This window comes from Thermobia domestica, chromosome 2 (assembly GCF_964235325.1).
Source record: "Thermobia domestica chromosome 2, izTheDome1.hap1.1, whole genome shotgun sequence".
Taxonomy (NCBI): Eukaryota; Metazoa; Arthropoda; class Insecta; order Zygentoma; family Lepismatidae; genus Thermobia; species Thermobia domestica.
This window is the reverse complement of record NC_137455.1, coordinates 91,945,598-91,970,691: the sequence shown is the minus strand read 5'-3', so window position 1 is coordinate 91,970,691 and position 25,094 is coordinate 91,945,598. Positions and strand designations below refer to the sequence as shown.

General features: G+C 35.0%; 1 protein-coding gene across 2 annotated transcripts in view; it reads left to right on the top strand.

The window, feature by feature from the left end:
* Window positions 1-25,094, top strand: part of LOC145674097 (inactive dipeptidyl peptidase 10-like) — a 398,407-nt gene that overhangs the window by 274,291 nt on the left and 99,022 nt on the right. For both annotated transcript variants that reach the window (XM_081743927.1, XM_081743924.1), the window contains exons 4-5: window positions 7,561-7,635; window positions 21,117-21,169. In XM_081743927.1, the coding sequence (XP_081600053.1) occupies window positions 7,561-7,635; window positions 21,117-21,169 (128 nt within the window). The remainder of the gene's footprint in view (window positions 1-7,560; window positions 7,636-21,116; window positions 21,170-25,094) is intronic.

Genomic DNA, 25,094 nt, shown 5'->3' with positions numbered 1-25,094 from the left:
CTCAAAATCTTAGCTTCTTCCAACGGAAGACACGTTAACAGAATATCACGGAGCTCTTTCTCATCATAGTTCACAGTTATATTGTGATATTTCTCCACTATACCCAATGCGAATTCAAGAGTATTAGGATATCTGGATTTATCGTATCTCGTATTACGCAGCTGGCGTTTCTGAGCCTGTTCGAGTTGTGTTGACATATACTGATCTTTGAAATGTTGCTCAAATTCATCAAAAGTAGTTACAGTATCCGCTATAATTTCAAACCAACCGATCGCCGCTCGTGTTAAACACTGAGGTATTATAATGAGCTTTTCGGCGTCTGAAAGATTATACAATTTCGAGAGTCGATTAAACTCTTTCAAGAAATTTTTCGCCGCTCCAGGGGTTAATTGTCCACTATATCGTGGGAAATCGCGCAAGTATTTAGGTTTTAACATACTGTTAGACGTATATTCGTTATTTGCAATTATTCTGCTCTCCTTAGGAGTCTCTTTAGTAATATGATATATCGGTGACTGTCTTATAGGACTATGAACTTCTCTAGTGATAGTTTGTTCTTCCAATTTACGAATTACATCTTCAAAATCTAAATGTGGAGTCGGTTGAAAATGATCCCGATCACTCGCACAATCGTCAACTCGAAAACGGTTGTTTCCAGTCTGAAAAAAGGGAATCCTGTTTTCTGATACAGCACACCTACAACCAGATTCAAAAGTACTCATTACAGTAGAAACTGTTGAAGTTACCGTAGTATTACTAGAGGTAAATGTGGGTATTGATACAGAGCGCGTCCCATTATCTGAGGATTTTGGAAAAGGTACACGAATATAATCAACATTATTAGTATCAAAATTAGTATCTGCTTTTTCATACTTACGCTTTATAGCATCTACTTCCTCTTGCAACAGTTTATACTTACGGTCTATTACTTCGTGACAATGTTTACAACTATTCTCTATTCTTTTTATGTTCTCATCCGTCATTTTAAAGTTTGATTTTAGTACATCAACTTCTCTTTCTACTTCCTGCGATTGCGCTTTGCACAGAACCATAACTGCTTTTAAACTTTCCGAATCTTCCGACTGTTTTTCCATTTTCTTATTTATTTCCACAAGTTCTTGGTCCAAACGTGCTACTTCCTTATTCAATTCAGTTTTCCAGTCCTCTCTCATCTCCTTCATTTGATTACTCAATTCTGTAAATTTTTCATTTATATCCGTCCTATTCTGAGCATATTCTTCTCGCAAAATTTTTGTTTCCTCGCCTAAAGTATCAAAGCGCTTATTGGTATCCTCACTTAAAGCATCAAGGCGCTGATTGGTATCCTCACTTAAAGCATCAAAGCGCTGATTCATTATCAGGACCAAATCTTCCAAAGTAAATTTTGATTTTTCAGTCGCCTTTGTCTTCTCTTTTGAACCGTCTCCTTTATTTGTTTCCGGCATTCTTGGTATATCACATTCCTTACAATACCAGTCTACTTCAGAATTACTAAATTCGTCGTATCTATCATTATCAACATTTACACAATTAAAATGGTACCATTTGTGGCAACGTCCACACATAATGGAATTCACCACTTCATCATTTTCCACTGTCTTTCCACTGCAACATGCATAATTTTCACTGGAATCACCAGCTCTCAGTCTTTTCACTTTCTTAGCCCTAGGCATTTTCTTCTTTCAAAGTGTTATTTACTATTTTCCCCGATGATTGTCAATGTCAGATGTAAGCTTTACTTCTGTTGTTTCTTTTGCCCAACTTTCAATACAACATCACTACCAGAGTTATAAATAGATGGTACTCTGCTCCAAATCATCGTCCTGTCACGGTCGCCATTTTGTAATAATCCTCTCACCTCTCTATGTTATTATTAAACCTCTCATAACAGGATGGATCCTGTTTCAGTCATGGGAAGCTTGTAATTAGGATTAATTTATCAGACTTCGATTTTTAAGTGCAAGTTCGGCACGAGTAGTGAGTTAATCGAACAGTTGAATTTCCTTTGTTTAAAAAAAATCAAACCAAACTATCTAAAAATTTCTAATAATGAAAATAACACTTATTATTTTGCAAGCAATAATAATTTCAATCTCTCTTCTAAGAAAAAAACTTTGTTACATCTTCTTCTCACAATCCATTAGAAGAAAAAAAATTACACCTACTCAGTATTTAAAGAGATGTCAAGGTCTCTAGTACATAAAGCTTATAAACATGAATGCAAAATTTTAACAAAATTTAATACATTAAAATAACATTCAGTAATCAAATTTAAACAAATAAATATGCCAATAATTAAACGTTGAATACAACTATTTACACAAAAATAAAACGAACAGATTGAATATAACTATTTAGACAAAATAAAACTGGAACAGAATAAACAGTCTGTTACATTATTATTAACAAATCTGTTAAAAGCTTCATCTCGTAGTTTCTCGTAGTTTCGATCTCGATCTCGTAGTTTCAGAGAACATTGACAATATAATCAATTGCATAAGTTATCAACATATCACAATCTACATTGAAAAAACTGTACCTAGAAAACCTTTATGGTATTCTTTAAAACTCAGTAAACGTTTAAACAAAATTAGCTCAATATTTTTCTGAGGTTATCACGAGTATTGTGCACACGTATGTCTGTTAAGATACACACACGTGTAGAAAATATAACTTTAAAAAAAATATTAAAATGTAAGTAGTCTCATTAGTTGAAACACTTGACATTTTCTATCTGAACTTCTCTATCTGTGTTGTAAACATACTACCTACCCGAGGCCATATATTTATTAATTAAAATGCATTGATTTATGTTAGCAGAAATTCATTTTGTATATTACCTCCTGGCAAATTAATAGAACAGACTTTTCTTTTATAACTAGCTGACAAACCTTCTTTAAATTCCGACTTTATAAGAGTACTGTTGAAAATGGATTATATGAATATTAAAAGGATATTTTCGAACTAATATTGTGAAAACAAATCCCTGAATTGTCTTGGAACGTTCTCATTCCACCATTTCTCATATAATCTTTCACTTTTGTTATTGTAATTATTTTCCTCATTTAGTCGACAGGGCATAACAGTAAAAAGTTCCAGTAATATCATTTGTTGAAACAATCAGTTAATTACAAACTGTGTGCCATCTATTATTCTGTTAGTTCTTTTCTGCAAAAACGTGACAATAACTAGCAATGTCCATCTGGAAGAAATGCGAAAAAACTATCCAAACCGATCGAGTAATGTTGAAATTACCTTGAACAAAAATACACAAACTCACAAAAATTCTTATTTAGAATATACTTTGAAATAAAGTTACTATGATACTTTCTAAAATAATGCTAAGCTAACATTTTTAAGTAAGATAAGAAACTTGAATATATGCTGCGGGCGGCGGTAGCACAGTGGTAGAGGGATCATCTCTGATGCTTGGGGTTCCTAGTATGATTCCAACTTGCATCCAGTGTCTTTGTGATTCGTTAACACACTCTGTGTATGTTTTCTTAGGGTTTTCCAATATCCTTCCACTTTCTTGATTCCACGATTTCATTCATTAGCGTCTCCCTTAACCTCGGAGCATAGGTCTATTCGAGGGCCGTTAAATTATAAAGTTGGCGTGGGAGGCCCGGGTTTGATTCCCGGCGGGAGCTCATGTGGTTCGGATTCCACGTTAATCAGTAGGTCCACGTCTCATATAGCCTCGCTGCTGAAAGGGACGCTAAACTAAAATCAACTCAACTCAACTAAATTATAAAGTTTATTTTAGAAATTTTACTGAACATACGCGATAAAAGACAAGCAGTTCTGTAAAAGAAATTCAGGTCTTCTTTGAGATCGGCCTTATCGGCGCAACGGATTTTATAGAGGGAATTGAAGTAGAGGTTCCACTCTTCCATCTCTCTGTCTAAAATTATGTGCGCCGGTACAACTCAATTTTGGAACATGGTTATTTAGATAGATAGTGTACTAGTTTCTTTGATATTTTTAACCACTTTTGATATCTCTCATGGATTTCGAGCTAGGTAGCCTAAAAGTTACAGTTTTCTCGATTTCGATATTTCGTAACTTTGAAACAACGCGGTTTTCGACCCATGTTCATATGGACTTTTTTTATTGTTTAGGTGTCAAGGTTTCACCAGTGGATTTTGGCTGCATAATAAATGAACACCCTGTATATGTACTGTCTCCAGAACCTTTCGTCTTCCTTTATCATTCTTCGCTTCATTTATCTATTTGGTCTAGGAATTAATTCGTGCGGTTGGTACGCACACATTGAAGCTGTAGTACAAACACAAAATACATAAATACCTTAAGAAAAATATTGTCCATCGCTAGCCACCACTTTCGCCCATCTGTCAGGCAATGTACGGATTCCGTGGCGAAAGAAGTCCTCATCCTTGGATGCGATTCAGTCAGAGACCCATGTTTCGATATCTTCTGAAGAAGTAAACCGCTGTCCAATCAAATCGTTGTTCATGCAATCGAACAAGTAGTAGTCCGAAGGAGCAACGTCTGGTGAATACGGCGGGTGGGGTAAAACTTCCCATCCGACATTTTCTAAATAGGTTTTGACCGGTTTTGCGACATGTGGGCGAGCGTTATCATGTTGAACAATAAGTTTATCATGTCTGTTCTCCCATTCTGGTCGTGTTCTGGCCAGAGCTTGCTTCAAACGCATTAATTGTCGTCGATAACGTTCTCCATTCATAGTTTCACCCGGTTGCAGCAGCTCATAGTACACCACACCTTTCATATCCCACCATATGCACAGCATAACCTTTGCACAGTGAATATCTCGTTTTGGTTGTGATGGACCTGGTTCACCTGGTTTCACCCAGGCCTTTTTTCGTTTAGGGTTCTCGTAATGGATCCACTTCTCATCACCCGTAATAATTCGATGCAGAAACCCCTTTCTGCTCTGTCGTTGAAGCAGCAATTCGCAAATGGTTTTTCGTCTTTCAACGTCTCTGTCTTTCAATTCATGTGGAACCCAATGTGACATCTTTTGAATCATTCCCATGGCTTTCAAGCGTTTGGAGACTGTTGTTTGATCAACGCCTAATGCTGCTGCAAGTTGTTCCTGCGTTTGACACGAATCCTGCTCGAGCAATGCTGTCAATTCTTCGTCTTGAAATTTTTTTGGCTGTCCAGCTCGCTCTTGGTCTGCCAAGCCGAAATCACCACTTCTAAACCGTGCAAACCACTTCTGACACGTTCGCTCAGCTAGAGCATGGTCACCATACACTTCCACCAAAATACGATGACTTTCAGTCGCACTTTTCTGCATGTTAAGGTAATGCAGCAGGACACCCCGCAAAAACACTTTATCAGGCACAAATTGCGCCATGTTCACTTAACTACAAACTGGTGTTGTTGACGCTTTAATCCACTGCCCTATACTACGAACGATACGCGATGACAGGGGTTTGCAACACATGTGTGGATACACGGAACTGTGGGACGCTCCGTTCGTTGCGCCATCTCTTGTCCACCCGCACGAATTAATTCCTAGACCAAATAAAAAAAATATTAAAAAATAAGATGACAGTATTTCTATACAGTAGATATATCGTGCGTGATTTATAGAACTTATTTTAAGCTAGACCAAACTTGGCATGAAAATAGACCTTGAATTGCTTAGTAAGTATGTGAATATTTTACCATTTAGATCTTTGTTTCCCGAGTTATTGACCATCAAAGTTGGTGGTATTTGGGCTTAGTCAAAATTTCACACACACACACACACACACACACACACACACACACACACAAAAGATTTTAATAGCTGTTTTAGAAGAATTAAGGGAAAATACATGGAATAAACAACAATCGGCTGATAGACGGTAAATAAATGTAGTGTGAACTTAATGTATAATAAGAATTGATAAGTTCACGAAGGACAGTCTCTATCAGCAAATTGTAAAAGCCATTTATAAATAGCTATACTTACTTATTTTATATTAGCTGCAAGCACCAATTGTTATCTGGTCTTAATTCAAAACATCGATTAAAAGAGAGGGAGAAATCTTTTTACTCCATCAATCGGTATGGTATAATAGAGATTACATTGCTACACGAAAGACGTTCTTAATAACCACGAAAACATACAATACGTTTTCGCATACATTTTCACCCTTCCTCCAAATCTGACCTAGGCCCTTCTTCAAGCCGTAAATTAAAAAAAAAAAATGCTTCGTACATGGTAGAGATGTAACTGTGTACCAAATTTGGTAGTTCTAGATTACTTCTTTGTATGCAAAAATCTGATTATATACATACACATTCTCTCTCTCGCACACACACACATTGTTTTAAATATACGTACCCGGCTTCGCTCAGGAAGAGTAATGCTTATGCAAAATCTTTGAAAGTAAAGAAATCCGTAACATAAATAACGAAGAGCAAGACCTTTGCAACACAGACGTGATTGTGATATTGCCTAGCTGAGATGCAATATGGTTCACTTCACATATGCATATTTAAATTTTGACTCCACTCAATTCTTCCTCGAGTCGAAAACCGAAAAAAAAAAAATTCCTACACTGAGAAAAATCCGTTCTCCGGCCCTGGGTATATCGTACAAATATACCGAATCCTCTTGCTTACTACAGAAATCAGCACGGAGCAGGGACTGAACTTAGATGTTACGTCATGTCGTTAGAGGATGTCTGATATCTAACAGTCTTCCTTATATTACTTACATATATGTTTGTTACCTTCGTCAGCTGTATGTTATATACGTCCATTTGTATGTGCGATCCTGACTGCCTATATTGTTTCATACGGAAAGTACGAATACATTGAACAGTTATACAGAAAGTATTATAAAATATGCGTTACGTTTGTTGTACGTTAAGTCCAAAAACTACAGGAATTACGCATGTAACCTTCCTTTTTAAGTACGCGACCTACAATATTTTTCTCAGTGCACGAGATTAAATTTGATGAAAATCTGTGCAAAAAAAAAAAATAAATAAATAAAATAAAAATAAATAAAAAATAAATAATAATAATAATAATAATAATAATAATAATAATAATGACTCGAGGTGACTTCATTCCGAAAATTTGATTTCAGACACACACATATATACATTATTTTATATATTAGTAAGGATTATTTTGTATTATCAATCACCATTTTTATCTGATTCATATTAGGAATTGTAGAGCTGAAAAAAAAAGACCTGTATACTTGAGGTTTCCAGGACCGTAATTTTGATTCGCCTAATGTAACAAAAGAGTAATGTTTATTTTAGCATTTTTAATTATGTACAACAAGCAGTGGCGGGTCTAGGCCACGGCTGGGGGTGATAGGCCCCCCAGTGTTTTCAGTGACAAAATTATTTATATATTATTTATATATTTTTGAAAGTTTATAGTAAACTCATGATCATAATCTTGGATCTGGCTGCTCCCCTCCCATCCCCAGGTTTTACCTTTTAGATCCGCCACTGCCAACAAGTGAAATGTCATCTACGTAAAGAAATATTTGTGTATAATAACATATTCTATTTGGCTTGTAAGTAAAATTAATTATATATTTTTCCTTTCTTTCAGAGACGAGTTAACGCGCAAAAGTTTTTGCTATCCAGTGACAGAAAATATGTGCTACTCATTCACGACATACGAAAGGTAAGTACAAGAAATATTTACATTTAAGTGTGTGATAAATTCAACTTGTTATTTAGCAACTATCATCAGAATAGTTATTTTTTTAACCCTGAGTTATCGCCAAGGTCAAATCAAAATGATACTTATATATGTTAATATTTCATGGTCCTTATTTATATGAGAAAAATAAATTTAGGAATTTCCTTGGACGAAACCTCTAAAATGGTTCCATATATGACCAAATTAAACCAGAAGAAAAATTAGATCGATTGAATAATTTTAAATGGTGCCTCAAGCCTAAAGTCAATGGTACCTAAAGTTTTGAATTCGTTTACAATATATAGTATAAGGGGAAAATCTGGAATAAACACTTGTAATTTAGAAACGGCTTAAGCGAATGAGAAGATACAATAGATAATGGAACTAGAGGAAGAGACCAACCTAATCTTGTATAGCATTATCATGGAAGTCCGCCATCTTGAATTCAGGTCAAAATTTTCAAATAAGAAGAGGATCATGTGACATATCGTTTTGAGGTTGCATTTTCCTAGAAGCACAAATCTGGCATTATTTTTACACTACCAATAATCATATAAGAGTTATTACGCGTGGAAAACGAAATGCTTCGATGCAATGTTATTTTATTGTAGTTATGGACCACAGATTTGTAAGAATTTGGAAGTATTTTACATAAATTGGAAACAAACTGCTAGAGAAAGTTAAATCTTTGTTTCCTCATGAACTACAAATAAGGTTTCCCATCAAGGTGATTGATAGACTATTATGAGGAAAAATAAAAATTATAACTTGGAAGAAATTGAAATATCCCTTATTTATGTAGTAGCTTTATGGTAAAAAAAATAAATAAATAAATAAATTTTCTTTCAAATGTTGATAAGCACAGTTCATGACATCAAAATTAATTTCTACCGTACACGAAAACTTTTCAAATTATTTCCCATCGGTTTATTTTATAACACTATTGTTAGATTTTAAACTAAATATATTGATATAATTCCTCCCCTTTTTGTATGTGCTTATTTGGAAAAGTTCAGAAAAAAGGGGTTGATAACTGTTAAGAAACGTTTTGACTACAGAAAAAAGAAAATCATCCTTCCCTGCTTACGTAATGTATCATACAATATCTTCAAATCCATACACTTCACCGGCCATACAGAAGGTGTAATCGTCTGTAGTGAGTCCATTTAGGATTGAATGTCATCCATATTTGAATTAAAGAAAATCTAATCGACAGAAGCTCATGGTAGAGAGCTTACTTCTAGATCTAAGGGTTATTGGTTCCATTCAAGGCACATGCGTTTGAAATTTGATCTTAAAATTTGCATTGATTTTCTCGGACTTGTTTTCTGCCGTCTAACTATTGTTATGCTGCAAATTTTCCCATGTTAATTTCTTTTATCTGATATCCAATAAGATGATTTGTTATCGTATAACCAATTAAACATAACTTTGGAATCTATACATCTGAAATGTCTGGAGCAATTTCACCCAATTTTGATACACATATGACATTCAAGTCGGAAAAAATATTGTGGGTGTAAAACACCCCTAAGGATGAAGTGCGAAGGAAGATATATTTCCACAATAATTCCTAACAGATTAGACAACACTCCGAAAATGAAAACCATGTTGGTTGTTTCCACAATAGCAGTAACACTTTCTTTAATAATATTTACATCCTACTGGCTCCCAATGCGAAGAACGGGCATTAACCCTTCAAGTACTACATGTTTTTTGTGACATTACTGCTACGCGGAGTCTGTCAGACTCCGAACAATATATTGCGGAAAAACTACCGACGCGTTGTTAATTTTCGCATATACACTCAATATAACCAATAAGGTAGAAGAAGCGTCAATTTGGAGAGGCGGTAGAACAGGAAGTCATGGCGAACGCGGAGTCTGACACACACAGCGTAGTACTTAAGGGTTAAAGCTACTGTTAAACTAAATACGAGCATTTCACTTCATTTTCATTTTAACAAATATTATATATGTACAGTACAATGTGGAGTTGTATCTTTATCGGATTATAGTTAGACACGCACCTTTACTTATAGGCCGTTACCTGATCTAACTTTAAACTCGTCCGAAATTGTAGTGTGTATATTTTTTTCAGACAGAGGTTACTACTGCTTTGTTTCCCTGTTCGTTATGGGGCGAGCACTACTCATTCGAAGGTCGATGCCTGAAACCCGTAGACCGTTAACCAACCTATGTTTGGTCTGATTGATGGAGTTTCCTCGATCAAGGAAATGAGTTCACAGAGCAACTTGCAACTCCATGTCACAATTTTGATAATGGCGAAAGAGGCTGAAGCAAGGGACCCATGGTTATTGAGGCGACTTCTCTAGCTAGCAGGAGCTTACCAGCATCTTCAGTACCGAGAGTACCCGAGAGTTGAAGCAAACTCACCTGTCTCTCTCGAATCCGAAGCATCAAGGTACCGAATACGCGATGTGATTACAACGCGGCAAAGACAACCGAAATCCGGAAATCCATGAAATTCTAGAGGGCATTTAATTCTTCCTGGACTTGCCTACCTTAAATATTTCAAAATCCATTCTGATGTATCGCGAACACGTTGAGGTACTATATATTTCCTTCTGGACCTAGTAACTTGCGTTAATAGCTATCTCGGTGTGAGGTCTGTAGGTGTGAGCAACAGAGCCTAAACTCTATTTTCTTCAATATACCATTCCTTACTGAGCCCAGTAACTGATATAGAGCGTACTGCGAATGTAGTCAATGGCTTTTGGAATGCAAGAACCTCCTCCGACAAGGTTTACAAGGTCCGAACCTTACTATCCTCAAATTCAAATGTGGTGCTTGTACATCACCAGATCCAATGAGTGATGTAGGCTGTGATTACTCAGACATGATCATTAAGAAACTAAACATTCTTTCTCGGTATGGTCTGCAGCTTCCTGCCTGCTTCAGATTACGTTCTAAATACCATGCTGGGGCACCACGTACATTTATATTCTGGACAAAATGACAAGTGTTAGTTGTCCTTTAGAAGGCTGACTGAAGAGTCACCTACCGGGGTGGGGTAGAATGGGACACCCAGTAGGGCATGGGTTTGGAGGACATAGGGCCAGTGTCCCTCTCTAAGGTCGAGAAACGCATGCTTTTAATAAATTCTGTACTAATATATTAATAAAAACGTGAAACTCTTATATCAGTGGACAATACTGCTACCGTGGCAAAATTTGAAGTAACGCTACTGACGTCCGTCTGGGTGTTGCAAAAATACGTAGAGATACTAGGTACCTCCTCCCGGAACCAATGAAACATGTAATTCACGATTTAAGAAGTAAAACTTCCTCGGTAAGGTCGTTCGAATCCACTCATTTCTGGTCAACACAAACTTCTCAATCTGACTTGCTGAGATGTCACGCCACTTCCGAACACAATGACACCTTTTAGTAGACCATTTAGGAAACGTGCCGAAGCCTCTGATCGTCCGCTAGGGGAGACAGTTTAAGCCCATTTCTGGACGAACCATCTTCTTCTATTTAACATGCAGAGGTGCGTTCATATTCTTTGATCCAACAGCATCGCCTATTTGCTACTCAGATGAAGCTTCTTATCCTCTTGAAGGTTGTAATCCACACTGGAGCTGTCTCCAATAATTGGTGAAGAGAAAATAGCTGACAGCAAGGTATACCCATATTGTGGTTGTCACCCATAGATCTTAAAATACCCTCATTAAAAGGTGGCACTGAAATAATCGGTTTTAAGATCCGCTTTGGCGAATTTTTGTATTCTGTACAAGGGTAACATTCATAAGTCCTAAACGACACAAGACCTAAACGGCATAAGCCCTAAAAATATAGACAATGGACCTAAATTTTTAATCTTGTGCCTCTTAGGACTTGTGCCGTTTAGGACTATTGCCGCGAAATGATATTTAGGTCTTGTGCCGTTTAAGACTTGTGCCGTTTATGTCTTGTACCTTTTTATTCACCTTCTGAAATTCGCCAGCACCACACGAAATTGCGACGATGCAGTAACTAGTTGGCAATAATGTTACGAAACGTAGCTAATTCCAACGGTAACAGCTACTGTACATTTGTACTACTAAAATTATTATTATTATTTTCTGTTCTGCAGTTATACATGAATTGCAGTATATAAAATATTTCATTCTAAGAATTAATTATATAATTGATTAAGAAATTCGTTTCTTTCAAATGGAGATACGAGAATCCCATGACAAATTCCTAAAAAAGAATTAAATAAAAAATGTTTAAAAAGCATATTTTACCATACTTTTCTGAAGCCAAGCAAGCACTCAGAATTGCAATATATATTAAGAGTAGGACAAAAGCCCACCAAAGTTTGCTTAATTATGACAAAAGCCCACTATATATTTCACAAGTGAACACTGAATACCGACTATATATATTAAGAACGCAGAGAGTTGATATGTATAAGCCAGAAAAAATGAACAAGTAACGCTTAATTACTACTGTAATATGCAACACAATACTTTTGAAGAAACCAATGCATAGTCATTATGGGTGTAGCCTGCAAACACTTCTAGTGAAGTAGCCTTTTAACATATTAAAAACAAACGAAAGGTATATTTCCAAATTACGAAAGCTTCAATAAGACATATTACACGTACATAAATACATATATTATTATTATTATATTTTCAGTTTATTACCTTTTTGAAACCTGGATCTTGACAGTGCATGAATTTAAAACTACAGCTTGTGCGAAACGTACGAGTAAGTTAAGTCAAAAGAAATCGGAAACTGTTCATGAAATTCAATGAGTTTGATTGTGTTTATCTTCTATACTTTTATACAAAAGAGTTAAGATAAGTGACTTCCTGGGCATACTAATACACGTAGAGTCGGTAAATTTCAATTTTAAAAAATCGTTTTCCTACGAAAGCAGGATATAAGAAAAAATTTTTGGAAATATGTATCGTAAAAAGGGTAGGGTAAGATTTTTTAAAAAGAGTAGTGTATCTCGTAAATCTCTGAAGCTAGTAAAATGAAACTTGGCATATAAACTTTCCACTGTAAAACAAAATAAAACAAAAAACTGAAAACTCAACACATAAAAGGGAAAGAACAAAGGGTGCACTTTCTTTAATGTTCGAATTCCCCATTACTTATTCAGAAAATATCTATAAAGTAAAGAAGGATGCGTGAAACTCAATATTTCAACTTCTAACTAAAAGTAATAAAATATATATTTCAGCGTCTTGAAAATTACATTTCCAAGAAGAAAGGAGGGTCGATTTCTATAGTATTAAAATTTCCCACTGCTTATGAGATTTGGGCAGAAAACTCTTTTCCTTTAGATCTGGGTTTGTCGAGTTAAGCAAATGAGAGTACAAAGTGGATGATTAATTATTTTAACATGTTGATGTAGTTTATTTCTTTAAAAAGTGTTTCTTTCACATTCTGTTATAAACATTATTAATTTGCTGTAATTATTAAACACAGACTAACTCCCACTTGGGGGCCAAGAGTTGGTTTTGGGTGTTAAGCCATCATTTGCCGACTGTGACATAACATTTGATTTTAACTTCACGTACAGTAAAGGCTCAGGTCTTAAACCTGTAGCGTTTCTGACGTGGTATTATTATTATTATTATTATTATTATTATTATTATTATTATTATTATTATTATTATTATTATTATTATTATTATTATTATAGTTAACTCCAACGGTAACAGATATGTTAGTAATACTAAAACTATTGTTAATAATGGTAACGAGTAAAGAGTAGTTAATACGAGTATGACAACTATTTGCTACGGAAAGAGTTGAATATGATAAATATACTGTATGTGTAAAAATAATTTACTTCAAATCAGCACAAAGAAAGCAAATTTATGACATATATAACTAAAACACAATATTAAAACACAAACATACGAGGTCAATTGTGTGGGAATAGAAAAATTAAAAATTATGAAAGATCTGGGAATCACATTTGATAGGTTGTTAATATTTTGTCACCAGCACAAATGCTATCATGCAAACAGCAAGAAAGAACAATAAGCTTTATTTATTTATTTATTTATTATCTCAGAACGATAGAATATATATTTATACAAATTACTTGTAAGAACTAAGCTTGAATCTGGTTCTGTAATATGAAACAGTGTATTTAAAACTTTGACTAACAGATTGACAGTATTCTTTGCACGGACGCGATGGCAGCGCCATATGGGACTCCTGCCGGGGGAGGAGAGGTGCGCTCTATCCCCGAACAGGCAGAGAACAGGACAGAGGGGCAAGTCCAGTGCCGTTTAGGACTAGTGCCGTTTAGGACCAGTGTCTTTTAGGATTTGCACCGTTTAAAACTTGTGCCGCGAAATGACTTTTAAGTCTTGTGCCGTTTAGGACTAGTGGCGCGTAGCCCTAGACAACAGTAATACAATTCGTTCAGTTTTCCAGATTGCTACTACGAAATCCATCCGAAGAAGAGAATGGCATACATAAGTCTGTAAGCAAGAACTTATGTCCATGTATAAATTTTAGCTACTGGTCGAGGTAATTATCACTAAGTCTCCACGGGATCGTTGACGTAAATTCACACTCCCATTCGGCGTCTCCATCTGCAAAGTATAAAACACCGGCCTTGCTTGTTACGACTGAGATGCCACATGCACTACCAGAATAAATGGCTCATGCAGCTCTGCCTGTTCGGGAATAGAGCGCACCTCCCCTCCCCCGGCGGGACAAAATGCATACTACAACACAAAAGTACTCTTTACAGTGCTAAAGACAGTGGGTGTGCACACGAGCATTACCATCTTATAGTTTCAAAAACAAATTTTCCAGCTCATTCCCGTGACGCGGTTGTTTGAAATAAATGTTTGAATTAATTCTCACGTATGTGGAAGCACCTACACTAAACTGCGTCATCTCCTTAAATAAGTTTAAGAGATTAATTGAGGAGTTTATTTTCAAAAGGAAACATATTCACAATTGCAAATTTTACAGTAGAGGGAAATAAAATCTGACTTGAAAGCACTTCTGAAAATGCGCCGTTTTGAAAACCTTTCTTAACGCAAATATGACAACCTTTTGAATGAAAAAATAAACGAAATGAATGAACGAGGTGGATGTGATAGAAACGATCAACTCTACATTATAATTCCTACCAACATTGATCCTAAAGATCTAGAAACCGTTGAAAAGCGAATTTCGCAATAAAAAAGTGGAAATATTCCCTTGTGAAAACAAGATCTTCAATTATGTTTTTCAAATGCCATTTAGGAACCTAGAGATGAAAAAGTAGAAATTAGGAAAGGATATACTGTCAAAACACGACGAGAAATACATTTTTTAAAAAAGTTTTTCCATAATTTAATTGTTTGCTTTCCAAAAAACATATGGTGTATGTTGGCAATCCAATGGGTTGTTCACTTACGTACAAAACAGAGTTATCATTCACTTTCCTTCCCAATGTTTGCAAAACTACTCTGCAATACACACACACACACACACAGAAACTTTAGACGCATAAAATTACTGATTAATACAACTATATAGATTATCACAATTTTACTCCATATGGCGATTTCGTTCAAACTGAAGTGTCATCTGTACGCTAATTTGTTCTATTTTATCTCACACATTTTACAGCTTTTACCCTATTAGACAGTTACGCTGTTTGTGCTATCTGAGATTTTCAAAAAATGTGATTTTTCCAGCTGTTCTCTTTGTTATGTTCATAAAATAACTTTCTCAATTTAAGTATATTTAAATACTGTTACAAGAGCATAAATATGTGTATTTTTAAAGCTAATATAATCAATCGATAGCAGCACATGCTAATCTCTTCCCTTTCAGATGTTGTTTTATCACCTTTGGCAGCTAATTAGAATGCTTAGAGTAACATATTCATGGTGACATTGTTTTCAGATACAGAGCACTACCTATAACCATCATGAAATTCAAATAAACCATCATGAAGATTCCAATAAAACATTGCTGAAAATTTTCCTTTCGGTGGTGTTGTAGTTAAATAAATACAACTATACATAAACCAGCCTATCATGAATGTCAGTATAAATATGAACGAGTTTGAAAGAATATTTCTTTCACAGTAAACTAATTATGCTATTTGTAAGTTCTTTTAGTTCTTTTACATTAAGGATTTCCAGCCTGGGTTCCACGAATCTATTTTTTTTTTTTTTAAGTTTAACGTCCTACGAATATACTCTTTAGCTTAAAAGAGTGGGTCATTAATTAAAATGAATGAAAATTAATTTCACCGTGGATTGAATCGGAACAACTTCTACCAAAGGCACATGCGCTAGTCAGTAGACCAGTAGTGAGACCTGCGACTCTTTTAAGTTCTGTGATATATTGTAGAAGTCAGGTTAGGTTAGAAGGTACTGCAAAATTTTCAGAAAACAGAAAATATTGTAAAACTTCTCACGTGACCTTCAACAGTATTTTTCTCTGTGGAACTATTATTATTATTAATAATAATAATAATAATAATAATAATAATAATAATAATAATAATAATAATAATAATAATAATAATAATAATAATAATAATAATAGATATCCAAATTTTACAGTACAGTAGTAGCATTGACTGCGTTTGGCTTTTTCCTCGCTGATTGGTAGATTTAGTGTTGTAAAAAAACGGTTTTTTTTCTGTGAAGTTTTTTTTCAATAAAAAACATCGTTCTTTTTCATGTTTTTTTTTCAAATGTCTGTTTTTTTTCTGGCAACTATTATTTATTGATTTACATCGCAGATTATTGAAATAATCAACAGAACTTGAGTCGAAGCCCTCGTAACTTACAAATCTTTTGTTTATTTGCACCTATATACTAGCAAAATTGTGTGATTATTCCTTTCGGCCCCAGGTCATTTTTGGCGTTTTCCTACATTTCCAGTTAGTTACTTATTGCTCAAAAACCATTCATTCGATTGATATGGTTAAGGCCTTGTTTTTTAGAAAATGAATGTGGCTATCTTTTGGTGTAAGTTGCTTGCAGTGTTGCCAATGAATGGGAAATTATTGAGGGAAATGTAGGGGTGAAAATTTACAAAAAATTCCCTAACCGAATTTCAAAATTTTTTGTATCTAGTACCACTGCTGCTATATGGGTTCAAGTCGCCTAAAAAAATCTTTGGTGTGTTGACAAAGTAAAGTGAAATCCTGAAGTCGCTTGCTTCCATCCAAAGAGGGAAAGAAAAAACTGTCATACACATGAAATTTTGACACTTTTTACGCCTCACAAGCAAAAATCAAATATGCCGGGGCTACAGCTTCTCTAATTATCCTATTGAAACTTTTTATGTTGTGTTCTGTAGGGAAAAGATGAAGCTTTCAGGTAGTGGTACGTTTGTTTCAATGTAGTCAGTAAGAGGGTAATAATAGAGGGGAAAAGGGAAATTTCCGAATTTTAAACCTAAAAGCGGGAATTAATTGTTTTGGCTGGAAACACTGCCATCAGACAGACGAAAACTATCCGAAAATAGCCCTTAGTACTCCAAGAATATATCCTACAAGTATCATGGCGATATATAACAAAGTAAGCATGAATTTTTTTTAAAAAATCTCATTTTACCTCAGAAATTCACCATTTTCTTACCACTTACAGAACATGGTTTATTATAAACCTCAACTGTACTTTCCCCTAATTATTCTAGTGAAACTTTTTATAGTGCGCTGTGTTGGCTAAGGATGAGGCTGTTAGACACTGGTACGTTTGTTCGAATGTAGCCAACAAGAAGAAAATAATAGAAATAAAAAAGGGATTTTTTTCTCCAAAATTTGCCCTAAAATCTGGAATTAAAATTTTCTGTAGCTGGCAACACTACTATCAGATACACACAAACTATCTTAAAATAAACTTTGGTATCCCTCTAATATACCCTACAAGTATTGTGACGATATCTAATAAAGTAAGCATGTCAATAAAAAATATCTCATTCTACCTTTAAAAAAATCACAGTTATCTTCCCAATTAGAGAACAAGGTCTACTGTACTTCCCCTAATTATCCTATTGAAACTTTCTATAATGCGTTGTGTAGAGCAAAGACGAGACTTCCATATACTGGTACGTTTGGTCCGATATAGCCAACAAGAGGGAAATAATAGAGACAAAACAGATAATTTTTTTCAAAATTTCCCCCTAAAATCTGGAATTAAAATTTTCTGTAGCTGGTAACACTGCTACCAGACAGACGCAAACTATCTTAAATTAAATATTGGTACACGACGATATTTAAGGAACAAAACTTCTAATTACCAAAAATATATTACTGTAAACAGAAAAGTAGGGAAAAACTAGAAAAATCAAAGGTTAGAAACTAAATACGAATTTCTCGTGCGTTCCCTAATTACCCCATTGTAACGATCTGTACTTGCGTTTGTTAAGTAAGGACAAATGTTCGATTGGCGTTAGTTGACTTGCACTCAGACGTATAGGTACGGATTTATAAACAAAGTTTCTAATTTTTTCCCCAAATTTAGGAAAATTTTAATTTCCCTAATTGGCAACACTGCGCGCAGGCCCGTCTAATTGATGTCAACAGTTAGGTATCCATCCGAGGTATCTACCTGGCAAGTCTTAAGGATGTCTTTCTACAACGAAGGAAGCTACAGGAAAAAAAGAAGTAAAGGAAATTCGAAATTAGAAAATTCTCGAATTTTTGACGGGTGAAATTTGAGAAGGAAATTCGACAACAGAAGAAAAAAAATAATATGATAAACTATAGTCCAACCATATCTTGCAAGAATAATATCCCGATATCTTAATTAGTGTCCACACAGGAGCGGATTAAACAAATGACACACCCGTGTGTGCCACTTTGGTTACCTGGGCCACCGAGTATACATTTGATTACATTTTTTTGACTACTAAGTCGTGTTGTTGTTGTAGTTATAGTCTCGACTAATAATAATATAGTTGTTGTAAACAATAACTTTATAAGGAAAATTATCTCTCCGTTTTACATCTTAGTTCCAACACTGTTGGTGAGAAATGCAGGGTGTTTCAAAATGAATTTTGGGGTTTTAAGTCTTCGTAGTACTTATTACATTTTACGTACAATTATAAGCAATGCATCAAGTAAAAGAGCACCTCAAACAGTCTTTGCTACAAGTGTTCAATGTGAGATTCATTTGTCACACGGTACACATCTAGTCGATAGGCGAGAAAGGCCCATAAACTTTCCGCCATATGGCACAAAACACATTCAATTTAGGGGTCTCATTTCAAGTGTACCATCTCCTGAGGATTTGCTGACGGCCAGATACAAACATTATGAGTGTTCACATTATGTCTTAGGTGAAATGTCTATTTATCACTGAAGACTACACGATCCAGAAAATCTTCATTGTTATGCAGCAATATTTCACTTGCGAAATTGGCACGTAAACCGTAGTCTGTAGGCTTTAGACCTGTAGCAACTGCAAACGATAAGGACGTAGTTGCAAGCGTCTCCTTAATATTCTTCACACAGACCGTTGCACTGTACAGATTCAGTCTTTATTAAAACACAAAAAAACTTTCTGCTCTCTAGTCTACATCTTTTCTGCTTGCTCTTTCTAACAGCAGACGAAGAAACAATGTATGTACATGCGTGCGTACAAAACTGTTTGAGTTGCTCTTTCATTTGATATAATATTTATAATTGTAAGTTAATTGTAATAGATACTACAAAGTTTCAAAACCCAAATATTAATTTTGAAACACCCTGCATTACTTCAAATTGTGTCATCCTATATTCATGTCTTTTATATACATGTCATCAGGGCTGGTCCTAGTCAATTTGTCGCCCCATGCAATGGCATAATTTGCCGCCTCCCCTTTCTCCAGAAAGAACAAATCTTAAAAGTCATGATTTTAAGTATGCTACTCCAGCATGAACAACAAAGGTGATGGTAAGTGCAGTTGCACTCAGAAAGGCTTAAATACTTACTAAAAATGCAATCCCGTTGTGCCTTTTTTTTTTTTTTTTTAAATATTAATCTATTACGTTAGTGAAAGATAAAACAAACACACCTGCAGAGGAAAAATAGTAATCCTTTTTATAGAATTCACTATCGAGCTTCAATCTCAATGTATCAGTTTGCAATTCCAGTGCAACTAGCTCTTTTATCTTTATTTCTTAATTTCCCTTCAATATCTGTTAACATTTTAAAAAAAAAAAAAAAAAACTTGTTTCTATCTTCAATGATAAGGCAGTGGTGCCCACCCACCCTTATGTCTATGACGAACCCCACCCCCAATTGTCTATTCGTAGATGTTCTCCCATGAAAAAATCTTCTTTTCGATTAATTTTACCCCCCCCTCATCAACCATATTTATATAGATTTTAACCCCCCCAAATATTTCAATGACGCAGTTTGCGTCATAGCCCCCCCTTGTGGGCACCCCTGGATAAGGAACTTGTTTCTGACAAAAACAAACTAGTTGTCATATCAAAACTGTGATAACTTACTAACTGGAACAGATATTCACTACTATTCGAAAACTGAATTTTTGCATTTGGCAACAATCAAGCAATTTGTGCTGGGATTTATTTAACCATTTGCTTTAGATTGTCCATGTGGCCTTGACCAAATGCAAACTAAACATAATTTATGAATGTAGTATTCAAATAGAAGGTCAGCTTAGTAAATGTAACTACCATCATCATGAAGTCTGTTTCCAACAAGAAATATTTAATTTAAATAATATACTTATGACAGATTTTGCCGGACCATCCAAACTTGCCGCTCCACGCAAATGCACGTGTTGCATATATGGTAGAGCCGGCTCTGCATATCATATATATCTTGTCGACAAATTATTTATATATGACATTTAGAAAAATACTATTAGGCAAATTAGTATTAGTTTTTACCTTTAGACAAGTTATTTGAATTTTATACTGTTCGTGACATTATTTTCGTACTTATTAAAGGCCTGCTTTCACGAAAAAACAAAATTTCATTTCTACATTTATTTCTTAGTTGATATTGATGAAAACTGCTGAAACCCGAATTGTTAATAGGTATGGCATTCATGTAAATTGTAAAATATTTGTAGCGTATCAGTATCTAGCGTTTAATTTATGTTGCATTTTACGGTGATTATACCTACATAAAAATATTTAATACTTAAATAGACGTAAGATGCATTAGAAATGACTATTTGAAAAAAAACGAAATTTAGAAAAAAAACGAGAGGCAATGTTTTTTTTCTAAAAAAAACGTACATTTCTGAAAAAATACGAACGGTTTTTTTTCTATTTACAACACTAGGTAGATTTGAATCATTTGGTGACCTCATAAGGTAATACCTCATGACTTTAAGAGGCGGGACTCATTTGTAACTCCCGCAAAGGTGTGGCCTAAAGCCACGTGATCTCTAACAACCAATTAGCTTGGATCGTCACATAATCCAAATCCATCAATTACCCATAACGCAGCCAGTTCTACTACAGCTAAATGAGGTAATAAAATTGTTTTTCTTTTTATTTCAGGTGTATAAGAGATCCTACGAAGCAAAATACAGCATTTGTGAGAGAGAAACTCAGTAAGTACATTTAATTATTTGTTTCTTTTTTCTTTTCAAAGCAGTAAAGGAATGAAAATAATTAGCTTACATATTAAAGTATGTTTCAGTTCCACAGTGAGATTTTTTTTTAAATAAAGAGTACACAATTTATATACAACACACAAACCACATGAGCTCCTGTCGGGAATCGAACCAGGTCTCCTAAGCCAAAGGAGCAGACGCTATCCACAAAGCCACGATGAAGCTCTTGAATGGTACTGAGTGGCTGTGAAGGTGAGGACGCTTGTTGTTGAGGGTATTGAGGGGTCATGAGAATGAAAGGTGGTAAGTGAAGTTAAAAGTGGTGAGAGGTCGTGAGGGTAAGGATGAAGTTGAGGAGTACTGAAGGGCCATGAGAGTGAGGAGGAGTGAGTGTGAAATGTGAGGAATCGTGAGTGTAAAGGCGAGTGAAGTTGAGAGATAGTAAGAGGACGTGAGAGTGAGGGCGAAGTGGATTGAGGAGAGGTGAAAGGCCGTGAGGGTGAGGGAGATTGAGGGTGTTTCTGACCTGAAGTTGAAGATTAATCAAGTTTGAAGAAAGTACTCACCTATGGTTCTAAATACGGCCTGCGTCCTGTTCTTTTTTTTTTTTTATGTTCTTCAATAGGTTTAAGTTAATAATTCATTCAGAAGGTACGCAATAGAGTCCAATGATGAGGTTTTGTTTCTGCGTTGATGATCCTTCGGGTTCCATAATACGTACAGTTAGGTAGTTAGCTCCCACCAACTAAATGATGGCTAATGTATATCATAGAATATCATACAACAAAATAGGCCTATCATTCTATATTAACTCAATAAGTATACAGTATACACGTATGTTTGACTGGATGGAAACGTTTCTTTGTTATCTTCTGAGTTTGTACGCTTCAGTAGGTGATTCATTATTTGAGACTCACAAAGCAAGAGAGGGAGGGTTGAAGGATTGTGTTCGATATTTGTCTAAATCTGCGGCTGCATCTGAGAGGACAGCCAGCGGATAGAATAAATCAGAGTCTTAAATAAATTTTCTCTCTTTCTCTCTAATCTTATTGATCTTCCGCATCCCAATTTAGGTCGGTTACTCATCCCACTCAACAGTCTTTCTTGGTTTTATACGGCAACAAAACAAAGTTTAGTCAACTGGAAGAGAAGGGGAATTCAGAAAGCTTGGCTGGAAACTTGGAGATAAGGATTCAGCCTCTTAAAAGTATACGTATTCAACTATTTGTTTTTATTGATATTATTTTTATTTTTTAAAAAAAAATTGAATTCTTTGTAAACTTATCATTCTCAAACAACTCTTCATGCATCTCAATCATTATTTTATTTCATTTGATTTATTTATTCCCATAACCTAAATATTTGGCGTTCGTTCAAATATTGTAATCAGCATCTTTGGAATTTCCATTGTTATATTTTAAGCTTCGTTTACAGGATCATCACATGTGGCTAATGAAGGATCAGATGTTTATGAATACGATCTTATAACTGAATTATCTATTTTACATGATTCTTCCGAGGATAACTTGAATAATGTCAAATGCCTTACAGTATTCTCAATAATGAATGAAATACCAATCGCATCCTGGAACGATAATTTCTTGGACATTAATAACTTAGTGGCGAATAGCACAGTTAAATATCCCAAAGACCAATTGATCTCTTTTAAGAGTAATCTGCATAATACTCAAAATTGCAAAATGTAGCTTGTATCTTTAACTGAATTACGAAACTCTTGACTGGCTGGTAATTCATCCTTATTTTTATAAGTGGAAACGGTATATTTCCGCAGTCTCAACAGTTTCTGTGTCGTAATGCTAATAGGATAACAATCTTAACAAATTATAGCTTAAGACATGCAAAACTTAACGCATTAGTGATAAGAGCCCTCCATTACATCCTATCCTACAGAATTCAATCTAATTCATTTGTTCGTATTTACAGGATTTTCTCATCTTCCATGGTCTATAACATATCCCTTCAAATTCTGCTAACATGACCTTCTCTCCCAAAAAGCAGAAACACTTTGACACATCTGACTTCTAATACAGTGCCCGGTGTTATTATTTTCAAATTGAGACCGCTTTGGTTAAAATGTGGTTTCTTGCATAAATCATACAAGTTTTGTAGAAAAACCAATGTTTTGTAAACTTTAAAATTTGCATCATGGCCCTTCTCCTTCTTTTGTGGATATATCTTATATCTAGCATGCTAAAGTATTCAGGTTCGTGATATTCTCTTATTTTCTTCGAATACTCAAAGATATTTCCCACTGGTTGTGCATCAATTTAACCACTTTCGAAGTGTATATTTCAAATACTGACATGTCCTATCGTATGCGATTTAATCCACATTCGGTGACGACTATACGTTCTTGAGTTCTGAGTTAGAAATGCTTCTTAGCATGTTTTAAAAGCGGATCATTCAATCATAGATGGTCTAAGTAATGTTAAGAAGATTTCGCGTGTTCCTTTATTAGCGTTAATGTCAACATCATAATTATTCGTCATAATTTTTGTCGCTTTCCAAAAGTTGAGAAGGCTCCATCTACTGAAGTTGTGTCCTTACTTTCCGTCCTACTTTCTACTTAATTTTTTTTTATTTTAAAATTTCATATTTTCTGTCCTCTTCACCTTCTGCTATACTTTGTATTAGCATATTGCTAATAATGCTATTTATTCTCAAAGGATATCCTACCTAATTTCTCATATTCGTTCTTAACTACAGGGTGAGGCGCTGGTCCAGCACCTCCCTTTTACTTTTGAAACGGCGTGAGGAAAGATATGGGTAATTGGAGTGGGAACACACTAAATGCGGCCATTTGGCATCATGGAGGACCATATTGTTGAAATCCATCATTTTAAATTCAGATAGTTCAAATAGATAGTTCAATAGTTCAAGTGGGAAGGGGACATGCGACGCATTATTTTAGGCTAGAATTTCACTAGAAATACTAATCTTTGATTATTTTTTCACCTAACTTTAATGAAATATTGTGAGGTGAACATTGCATGTGGGATCCTGCAAGATATGTTTTATTTGTTCCCCTTTGTGTGCTACACATAATGAAAGACATTTTTTCAGTCCTAATGGACACGTAATAACCGAACTGAGCCTAACTACACACAATATAGAGTAGAATGCTTTTATTTCGTGTCTTTCGGCCAATTAAGAGTTGAGAGATACAGTATATTAATTTATGTCCAACTCTCCAACAGTTGCGAATATCTCCCCGCATACAAAAGATTGATGTGTTAGTAGAGGCCACAGTGTAAAGATTAAGCATAAGACTTGGAATATGCACGTTCCCCAAATTCCACTTTACGTAAGTTTTGATCATAACAATCTCTGAAAAATAAATTCTTGGCAGACACTTCTTGGCTTGTAATTTTGTCTATCCTTCATTAATTTGTCGGTAAATATTCTATTCCATTTTCCTTTAAAGGAAAAGGTGGGTAAATGAAAGATTACTTTAAAAATTCGAGATAGTTTTAATTGCCACTTTGCATGAGAATTTCTCTTGATGTAAATGAGTATGTGGATACAGTTGTCTGAATGTATTTCTACGGCTTTTCGGAAACGATTTCATAATACATATTTTTAAAGAAGAAAAGGAAACGACATTTTTCCTTTGTTTTTGCATGTTATTGCCCCTCTCCTGATCCGTCATTCACCAATAACAGGAAACTTTCTCCCGCCAATTCTTCATTTTTTATTTCAATGTTTTAAAGTTTCACCACTTACTTCTTTCTTCTCCCAAGAGAAAGGAGAGGTTGATTTTTAACTTTAAGAATTTACGTGCGAACGTATCTTTGTGTTCCTTTACCGTTCCACGATTTTGGGAAGGTGGTGGTTTTCCTTTCGCCTTCCTCTCCTTGCCCTTTTCGCGGACCCTCATCAATCAATGTCAGATGAAAAGTGC